We start from the raw sequence: 10692 nt of genomic DNA, 5'->3' as shown, positions 1-10692 counted from the left end.
GTTGGCGGACGGACGCGGACAGATACCACCAGGTCCCTCGCAGAAACAACCCACCCTCCAAATATGACAGAGGGAGGTTTACTGGCGCCTCCCCACCCCCTCAGCCGCCAAGCCCAGGGTGGACCCCTCTCCTCATCTTTGCCCATCGAATCAGCACAACGTTACACTTAATCTCCTTTCGACAGCAGCGAGAGGGGGCCTCTCGTCACACGTTGCAGACCACGGAAATTGCTCGGTTTTCCCGCGTTGCCATCAGGGCCCGCCTCGGGTCTGGCGACCAGCGCGCTCCCGAGAAGCGGGAGAACCGTGGGAGGACCTAGGAAGGCCGCCCTGAGCCGGGAAGCCGCGGTTGGGCGCGGGAGGTGACCCCAGCCACCAGATCGCTCCGCCGCGTCTCTCTCTGTACTTGAGCCCTAGTGAGCCGCCACTCGCACCGATGATAATAAAAGTCCCCAGGGGGTGAGCGCTGTGAGTTGAACTGTCTCCTGACCCGAGTCCCCAGCAGACCCTGGACAGGCGAGGAGCCCGGCCTGACGTTTCCACGCAGGTCTGCACCGCTCGCAGGGGCTGGAAGCGGTGAACAGAGACACACAGACCAGACCCGGTTCATTCGTTCACGGCCGACATCGGCTCACTGTCCACCTGGCCCCCTCGCACCGCCACCGGGGAGGAAAACCAGCCCCTACGAATTCACGCCACGGTCAGGGCCAGTGTGTCTGAACCCGGGCCTGGGGACGACCGGACACCAGCGTGGAGAAATGCCCGTGGGCTCTGGGCACCTGGGAGGAGGCTGCTGGGTGGTGGGGCAGGTGGGACGCCCAGGACTGGCCAGGGAGAGGGTGAGCCCGCGGCCCTGGCTGGACCCCGGGGGGGACGTTTCCAGCAATGCCTACCCCCCACCAGGGAATGGTTAGGTCCCCGCCACTCCTCACCCCACCTGACCCCACCCTACCTTACTCCACCCGGTTCCGGAGCTACAGCCCCAGGCTATCTGGCCTCTCACGTTCCAGTCCCCAAGATAGGCCCCACACACAGTAGGTCCTCAATAAAAGGATTAGTCCAGGAATGCGTCTCCTGAGGGGGCGTGGCCAAGGGTGAAGGTGGTTTCCGAGGACCCTGAGGTCCCACTCGGGGGTATTTAAAGCCCAGACCTGGAAGACAGAGCATCAAACACGGCAGACTCAGCAGCATCCAGGATGCAAAAACCCAGGTCTTCGGAGGGTGAGTCTGGGTCCACCGAGGCAGGAAGGGAGAAGAGGCGGAGGGCCGAGGCTGTGCCAGCGGGCTCTTGGGCGTGCAGAAGAGGACCCCTTGTCTGGGAGGGCCTAGTGAGTTTGGGGCTGGAAGGATATTTGGGAGCAGCGTGATGAGAATAGGGCCTGGATCCTGCGGCCTCCTGCACGTGCGGGAGGCTCCCTGCAGCGAGTGGAGGGTGGTGAAGCGATTGAGGCAGGAACCCCCTGGCGCCAGGCTGCGTGAGCCTGGGTCCCCGCATGCTTGTGCGGGCTGCGAGCGCTGTTCTTGCTCCCATTTTGAAGATGTGGAGACTGAGGTGTAGATGGGTGAGGGCAGGGGCAGGAAGGTGGAGGGTCTGGGCGGCTGGTCTGGATGCCAGGCTGCACCACAGCGCGGCCCCGACCTTGGCCTCGGCCCCCACTCCCATCCTCACCTGCAGTTGAGGGCTGGCCCAGGTGGGGTGGCCTGGGGACTGTCTGTGAGGCTCCTTTGACCCCGTTTTCCTCTTCTTCCAGGCTTCTCGCTGCCCCTAAAGCCCCCAAAGCGGCGGCGACAGCAGCGCTCGGTGTACAGCGTGGTACAGCGGGATGAGCTGGAGAGGTTCTTCCAGAACAACCATTACCCGTCCTACGAAGAGCGCGAGACCCTGGCGGCCAGGCTGAACCTCCAGGAACAGCAAGTGCAGGTACCTCCCGACCCAATCCCAGGGCTTGGAGACCACAGGCCGCCTGCCCTCCCTCTGGGCCGCAGGTGGGGCGGACGAGGGGCCAGAGAGCCCAGTGCTGCCCGGGGTCACCCCGATAGCAAGGGATCACCCGTGTGGACCCAGGGCCCAGCCCCGAGCCCACCTCACCCTGTGTGGTGCAAACCGGCCAATGCAATTATCCCAAAGCGATGCCCCGGAGTCTCCCCATGCCTGGGCCTCAGGGCCTCTCTGAACCCGGGGTGCTCTGGGGCAGACCGCGTCCTGGCCCCTGGGTGTCCCCGCCTGTGGCCACTGAAACCCAGAGCCAAATGCTGGGTCTGGGGTTGGAGGGAGACGTGTGAGGCCACATGGCCCTCCTCACCTGGGCCGCCTCACCCCTGGGCACAAGTGGGTCCTCCAAGGTCCTGTCCTCTTACACCTGCTCCTGTCCCCTCTCACCCCAGGTGTGGTTCAAGAACCGCCGGGCCAAACAGACTAGGCTGCAGGGAGGAACCAGAACCAGGCAGCCAGGCTCGAAAGCCCCCACCTCGTCCCAGGGCCCAGGAGTCCCCGGGCCAGCACCTGCAGCTGTGGGTCCTGGGTTCCCAGAGGAACCGGCACTGCCCTCAGGTCCTGGGTTCACTGAGGACTTGGAGTCCCTTTGGGACCTTTTGTTTCCCGAGGATCCCGAGTCCTCCGGGGGCTCTATGCTTCCTGGGGGCTCAGGTTTCCACAACACCTTGGGAGGTGTCGCAGCAGCAGAGACCAGTGCCTCTAGCCCCCTGCAGACCTGGGGGGCTCCTGCCCAGGACGCCCAGATTCCGGTCCCCGCCGCATCCACTCCAGCTGCATCTCCAGCTCCAGTTCCAGCTCCAGCCGAGGTCCCAGTCAGTGCTGAGGACTCAAACGACGGGGATCTCTGGCAAGACCTTGATCTCATGAATCTGCTTTCCCTGTAAACGAATTGAAGGGACCCTCTTCCTCGCCTCCTCCGTCCGGGAACCCAGGAATGGACTCTGTGGAAGGGAAGGACTCCTACCCCAGGATGTCCCTGGATCTGACGGGGCATCTGTCCCAGCGAAGTCCTCCAGACCCCGTGGGACCAGAAGTGACCAGGGTGTCTGTTCCAGCACCGTGGGCCCAGGCGGGTGCGGGAAGCAGGGCTCGCGGGGCTTGGTGGTGGGTTACTCTGGTGCAGCGTGAATCCACTTCTATTTCTCTAACTTTGGGAGTTAGAGATCCGCTGCTGAGATTTACAGTCTAAGTATCACATTCAGCTCTTGCTGGTGTGGCTCAGTGGATTGAGAGCCTGCCTGGGAACTGATGAGTGGCCCGTGTGATTCAGTGTCAGGGCCCATGCCTGGGTCGAGAGCCACGTGGGGACGTACAGGAGGCAGCCCACCCGTGTTTTCTTGTACAAGGATGTATCCCTCTGGCTCCTTCTCCCTCCCTCCCCTGTGTGTATAAGCAAGTAAATAAAATCATAAAAAGAATTTAAAACCCAATCTAAGTGTATCGTTTCTTTCTTCATTAGAATTTTACAAAGGTTCCCTACAAAGTGTTTTGATTTTAATCGTCATGGGCTTAGGCACAGATTTATGTGGGTTCAGTTCTAGCGCTGGATTATTGCCTGACTTTTTGGAAGGTATTTTCAAATACGCCCTATTTATAGGACTCAGTTGACCGACTTTGTTATCAGTTGATACTATTATTTTGAGGCAGGGACCTGACTCCAATTGTTCAAGTGCTAATGGCTTATCTGGACATTGTGGGGGGATTTATGATTTGAAAATTAATAAAGTGCATGGTTACCTTGTAAACACTGTTTCCTGCAGGGACTGCGAGTTTGCCTCCTCCTCGGGTACCCCCAGTCCAGCAGGGGGGGAGCGCCCCTGACCCCTTCTCTCTGCTCCTTTGTCTCCACCTCCCGCTTCCTCTGCCGCCTCCTTGTGGCCGTGCTGGCCCCTGCGTCTCCCCCAGCCGGTTCCCTGACCCGGTCCTGGTCCCACACAGCAAAGGCTCCAACCCTCTCAGGCCAGGCCAGCCTCGTCGGAGCACAGAGACAATTAGATCAGATTTTGGCGGCCGGTCTCGGGCGCACTGCGGGCGGGGAGTGCTGGGGGTGCGGGACGGGTAGGCGGACTGGCGGGATGCAACGAAAGCCCCTCCCGCTTACCGGAGAGACCCAGGTAGGGTTGCGGGCGAGCGCGCGCACGGACGCACGCGCAAGGACACACACCCACACACCCACACCAGTAGAACCACAACTCCATTTAGACCGTGACATCGTAGGAGGCGCAGGAAGAAATCTAAGAATTTCCCATCTATCCCTGCAGAGGGAGCTCAGGTGGGGGAGTCCTTGGGGAAGTTCTTGGGGGCAGGAGGTAGGAGATGAGTTTCGGATTTGCACCCTAGGCAGAGGCGGGGGTGGGGGTGGGGGAGGGAGGGTAGAGCCCACAGCTGGATGCAGATAGGCAACGACCAGGCGTGGATGGAAACCGGATTAATTTTCTAAAGAATGGAGATAGAGTTTGCAGAAGTCCGGGCTGACCCAGTAGAAAGTGATTGGATTAAGTGAAACAGGGTACGTTCCCTGCTCATCTTCTCAGTTCCGTTCCACCTTCTTCCCCACCCCCCCTTGCCCTCCCACACCCTTTTTCTGGGCCCGGCATTCTACCAACTCCTAGGAAGCTCCACCCCAGCTCTCCTCACAAGCCCAGGCTGTGCCCCGACCATCCCCAATAGCAATACCTGGGCATCTCCCTCAGTTCAGGTCTTAAGTTCCCCATAGCTGTGTCTTCCAGGGTAGTGCCAAAGCAAGAATTTCTCTTTGCCTAGCTGTAGCAAAATTAATTAAATAATTTAAAAAAATTGCTCCCTCAGTCACATGGCTATGGGCTCCCCGTTGAACTTGCTGGCGCCTACCGGGGACCCTGCGCACCACACAGGTCCGTCTGTGATGGTACCCACGGCAGTCCTTGCAGACCTATTGGTGGTCTCCATGGCATCCGTGGTAAAGATGTGAATCTGTGCGTTTTGCTGTGGAGAAAGTGAAGCTTTTAGACTCAGGGCGTATAGGAAGAGAGTTCATTGTACCTTGAACGCATGGGTGAAGTCCAAGCTTAAGGCCGTTCTGGGTGAGTGGGGTGGAGAGGGCAGTGGTGCGGGTAGAAGGGTCCTTGCCTGGTCAGACGATCAGAGAGGGGAGGAGGAAGCCAAAGGGAAATCCGGAGAGCCCAGGAATGAGGGGGCAGAAGGGGCCAGAAGGGTCTCTGAATTCAGCAGGTCCGAGTCAGCAGAAATAGCTAGGGAACAGCGTGGTATGGACTGGGACCCGGAGATAGGGGGTGTCCCACTCTCCAGGTGGAATGAATCTGGACCAGACTGTAAGAAGGCAGCCAGATCCGAGGGACTGCAGGGCCAGGCAGGCAGATGATCAGCTTCTAGCTTGTGTTTCTCGGATGCAAAGATGGCAACTGGAGAAAATTGAAGAGGCAAGCCGATTTCCAGCAGTGACAAGTGGAGTCTTTGAGTGGCGCCGAGGATAGAGAGCTATTTGAAGTAGACAGAATCACTGTTTGAAATCCAGGGGTGCTGGCTCTCATCCTGGTGAGGGGGAAGGTGTGCATTGGACACCTCATCTGGAGTCTGCTCACAGGTGCCCCTTCCAAGCAGACGTATTACCTGGCACCTCCAACTCCAGTCTGCCAGGCCCTTCCCTAGAGGAGGCGCACCCCACAGGGGGACCTTCACGTTTAGCCATTTGCTTCGTCTCTGATGCCGTGGGCCTCAACTTTGTCTCCTGCCGTTTTAACATTTTTATGCCCCAGGCCGGTTCAGCAGGGTCTCTGGGAGTGAGAATGAAGGGATTCATTCCTACATGCAAACCTCAGTCACTGCTCTGCTGAGGAGCAGATGGACTCAGTAGACACAGAGCTGTCAGCATGAAGACCACACCAAGAGTGGAGTTTGTGAATAGAAAATTCAAAATTGCTGTATCTGGTTATCCTTGTGCAGAATTCACACACACACACACACACACACACACACACACCCCACAAAAAAATTTAAAAAAAGGGAGAGAGAGGCACACACACAAATTAAATGCCAAAAAAGAAAGATTTTTAAAAATGGGTCCCAGCTGGTGTGGCTCAGTGGGTTGACTCCCGGCCTGCAAACCAAAGTGTTGCTCCTTCGATTCCTAATCAGGGCACATGCCTGGGTTGTGGGCCTGGTCCCCAGTAGGGGATTTTGGAGAAGCAACCACGCATTGGTTTCTTTCCCTCTCTTTCTCCCTCACGTCCCCTCTCTCTAAAAATAAATAAATAAAATGTTTAAAAATGGCCATCGTTGTTTTTGTAGTAAATGAGTACACTATGTGCCCATAATTTTGCTTGTAAAAAGAAATTTAAACCGTTGTTTGACTCTGTACTGGAAATTCTGCTAAATAAAATGCCTAATAGAAAATAACCCTGAAGTAGTGGAATTTCAAAATTGTTGTTGCCGTGAACACATTGCGAGAGATACAGCTGGGTCAGATGAAGATGTGGTTCATTCAGGGGAACCCACAGGGCCGGGAGATACCGGGTGTCCCCATACCTGTGGTAATGCTTCTGGACCACTAGGGGGCATCGCCACACCACTGCTCCGGAGCCGGGGACCTTGGGTGGGATGGGAGAGACGCTCCACATTCAAGTGGGAGAAAAGACACGCAGATAAGATTCTATTTGTTTCTGTGAGTCTAATGTGAAGCTAAAACGAAAAGAGCCAGAGGATGCTAATTTGGCAAGGATTGGGAACCCTGTCACCCGGGAATTTGAATTGGAACCACCTGTTGCACGCACGCCTTTGGAATCCACAGTCCCAGCCCTGGGCGTCTGCCCAATGGGGGTGTCCGCCGAGGGACACACGGAGACACACATTCCGAGGCGCGTGAGGGATTATAGTCCAAATTGGAAACTTCCCAATCGCCCATCAACCATCTAACGAATGAAGTAAATTTTGCTCCAGTCGCTCCGTAACATACTGTTTGTGAGCACAAGCACTTAACGTGAGATCCGCCACCTTAACGAATCGTAGATGGACAATACGGTATCGTTACCTGTGGGTACAACTCTATAGCCGGTCTCTGGACCTTACGCACCTGGTGTAACCGGAACTTGGTACCCGCAGCCCTGGGCAGCCCCCACTGTCCCCTCTGTCCAGCAGCTGGCCTATTTTAGATTCCTCACCCAGGGGAAGCTGTGCACTACGTGTCCTTCTCTCTGGCTCCTGGCACTTAGCCTACCGTCCACCAGTTTCATCCATGTTGCCGCAAATGGCACAATTTCCTCCTTTGAGGCTCCTTAATCCTCCATTTGTGTGTACATTGCATGGCCTTTATCCACCCGTCTCTCGAACATTTTCCGGGACAGCCCACGTTTTGGCCAAAGCCGTGTTTTAAACAGGGAAAAGCTGGTGGGGAAGGAGCCCAGATTCACCCACGGGAGCATGGGTCACTGAAACGCGTCTCCATAGTAAATACTGAACTAGTTACGTAGTCAACATGGTGCAAAGCACGTATAAAATACGGGGTAAAAATGCCGGTTGGTGACAGCACCATACGGTACGCCATTTATGTAAGTTTCCAAGGCTTCCACTGATACTATATATCGGTTCCGGTCCAATCATGTGAGGCTGGAACTTACAGACCGCAAGGTCACAGGAATGAACAACTGGGGAGATACAGGCGATGGAGAGAAAAGGAGCCTTAGCTGCTTTTGTAATTTTATTTCTCATTTTTATAAAATAATTTTGGGAATAGCTTTGGTAATATTTATATTATTTTGTATCCTTCTAAATGTATTACATGTTTTTTAAGAGCTTGGATGTCACACAGTGAACTAGAGGTTGCCTGTTAATTTTTAACAATCAAGTTGTCAAAGTCCAGAGATTTCATCATTGAAGCGTCCGGGATGAAATAATTGGTTTCCCGCAGATTTGGCCAGCCGTTCACAGCAGGAGAACAAATATTTATTTTTATGAGACGTAGAAGTCCTTCAACATTATTCCCATGGGAACAGCTCTCGAGGAAGACCTGCCGTCTTCTCCTGGAATCTTTTCTCAAAGACTTCAGCTTGGGTCACCGTGAAGTGACTTTTCCAGTCCCCAGCAGTGCCTGAAAAATGTAAAACAAGACTCAGATCAGAATAGGGGCAGGTCTCAAGTCCCCAACGCATCTGCTCGGTAGCTAATGTCGCAGAATGAGCAGTGGGCCACTGGTGGGCCTCTTCCTGCCTGCAGCCACACCTGTGCGGTGCATTCCCACTTCCCTCCATCTGGAAACGATCTCCTCCATTCTCCTCTCTCCCAGCCTACCCTGCACACGCACCACTCACCGACAGTAATGCAGCTCTCATTCAGACGCATCTAGAATCTGGCCATTTCTCACCACCTCTCTTTCCACCACCACCATGGCCCACGCCAGCACCATTTCTCACCTGGACTAGGAGGGTGTTAGACTTGTAATGAGTCTCTCCGTTTAGGATCTTTCTCCTTTCTAAGTCGTTCTCAGCATGGTGGCCATCTGATTCCTCCAGAGCAACAAGTCACTTCCTGCTCAGGTTCTCCGAGGACTTCTGGGGTCAGTCGGAGAAAGTGCCACGGCTTCCAGGTGGCTTAAGGTGACTCGGTCCCTCTCATTTCTCTCACTCCGCCTCTTATGACAGTCCACTTGCTCACGCCACTCCCTCACGCTGAGTCTTCTGATTTGGCCCCCAACCTGCTAGGCACCGCTCCCTTCTCAGACGGTTTGCAGTTCCCATCCTTCTTCCTGGGATGCGGCTCGTCCGGGAATAGTCCTGTGGTGCCCGTTGGCTTCTTCCAAGTCTTCGCTCCATTGCGGTTTCCTCAGTGGGTGGCGCGTATCTCCACTGTGTGTTTTAGGAAGTCATACACTTTGCTTTCTGAATCGCCAAAGGCTTACTGTTCCGAGGCACGGACGCATGGCGTGTACTCCAATGTTTGTTGGCAGGGTGACGGCAGAATCGGGGATGTTCTATTATTACCCCGTTGCACAGGTGAGGAGACGGAGGCCGTGAGAGGCTGCACAGGTAGAAAGCGATAGAGATGTGGATTTGAAGCAAAAGATTTTGACACCAGAAGCCGTACTCTTAATTTATGATCATATTATTATTTTGCAGGTCCTATAAATGAATACTTGGGCATTATATTAATATGGTAACTAATTTAACACGTTAGTTAAATTAACATACAACAGAATAATATATACTTATATATAAATTAGGAATATAAATTATACACTTATGTGCATAGAAATAATTGAGCAGAATGTCTAGTAAATAATTGCTGTCCTATACACATGTGCTGTCACTCTCGGGCTCATCAACATCATTACTGGAACAATTCTTATTAGAATCGATTTCCTATGCTCACGTGTCCTCCATAACACGCCCGACTTGTCGTAAGCCACAAGCAGCTCTTGAGGTACCAGAATCTCGGAAAATTCAGTATGGCTGCCCCGGAGGAAACATCAGCCGAGAGAACGATTCTGGGCAGGCGAACCTGAGAAATCCAACAAGTTGTCTGCTTCCAAAATGCGATGGTATGAAAGGCACAGGGTAGACAGTCCCACTGCAAAAGGGAGAAATCAGAAAGAAGAAAGGCATCGTGGGTCCCAAGCCAATCCAATCTAGCAGGTCATCGTCCATTAAATTAAAATTTTTTTAAATTAAAGTGTAGTTAGCATGTAATATTATATTTGTTTCAGGTGTGAGACATTTATATATCTTATGGAGTGATCATGGTAAGTCCCGTAACCCTCTAGATTTCTCTTAAAGGTGTGGTTGTTTATTTTTGGAGGGAGGGGAAGGGAGGGGGGAGGAGAGGGAAAGAAACGTCGATGGACTGGATATACCGCAGTTGCCTCTCACACGCCCCCAGCTGGGGCCTGACCTGGCCTGCAACCCAGGCGTGTGCCCTGACTGGGAATCGAACCGACCACCTTTCAGTTTGCAGGCCGCACTCAATCCACCGAGCCACACCAGCTGGGGCTCCCTCTAGATTTTAAGGATCGGGAATTCGCCTTTTTGTCCCGCTGCTCTGACCTTCTGGCCCACTGGGGTGGTGGCCCGCATCCCATCTGCCCTGAGGGGCAGCCCCCACCATTTGTGGTCTCTTGAATCATTTACATTCTTCCTTCCATGGGTCATCCTGGACGGTCTTGAATTTCAGGGCTCTGGGAATTTCAGGCTCCTCCTATCCGGTGCAGGGGACACTCTTCATTCACCTTTAGCCCAGAGGCATGGATGTGAGTAATCGCTCACCACAGTGTCTGACAGCAACACCGGCTCTCAGCTGCGTGCAAGGTCTCTCCTCTCTCCTTTGTCCAGCTGAGTCATTGTTTACACACTTCCCTGTGCAGGCTGGGACTTTGTGCTAACTCAGCAACGCGGCAGCACCAACACGACCATCCCCACTCCTGTCCTCGCCTCCCTGGTCAATCCCAGCTGGCAAGTCGGCAGGTGTGGCAAGTTCACCCGGACACTGTGTACAGCGGACACCCCCACGCCAGAATCACAGGAGACAGAATCTGAATGGCCTGCAAAGTCAGGTGACCACTCCAGGTCTAATCAACCCCCTCCAAATGTCTGCAGGTCACACCAGTCCTTGGAAAAGAGACCCCCTGATAAGAGTATATGAAGAGCCCTGGCTGGCGTAGCTCAGTGGATTGAGCACCGGCCTGAGAAGGAAAGAATTTCTGGTTCGATCCC

General features: G+C 54.4%; 1 protein-coding gene across 1 annotated transcript; it reads left to right on the top strand.

Moving 5' to 3' along the window:
* Window positions 1-1366: 1366 nt before the first annotated feature.
* Window positions 1367-2880, top strand: LOC139440457 (tetrapeptide repeat homeobox protein 2-like). Its single transcript, XM_071220082.1, has 3 exons — window positions 1367-1475; window positions 1752-1921; window positions 2386-2880. Exons 1-3 carry the CDS (start codon window positions 1367-1369, stop codon window positions 2878-2880), a joined length of 774 nt encoding a protein of 257 aa, XP_071076183.1.
* The last annotated feature ends 7812 nt before the right edge of the window (window positions 2881-10692 follow it).

Source organism: Desmodus rotundus, chromosome 12 (assembly GCF_022682495.2).
Source record: "Desmodus rotundus isolate HL8 chromosome 12, HLdesRot8A.1, whole genome shotgun sequence".
NCBI lineage: Eukaryota > Metazoa > Chordata > Mammalia > Chiroptera > Phyllostomidae > Desmodus > Desmodus rotundus.
Note: the sequence above shows the minus strand (reverse complement) of the source record. Positions and strands in the feature narration are given on the sequence as shown.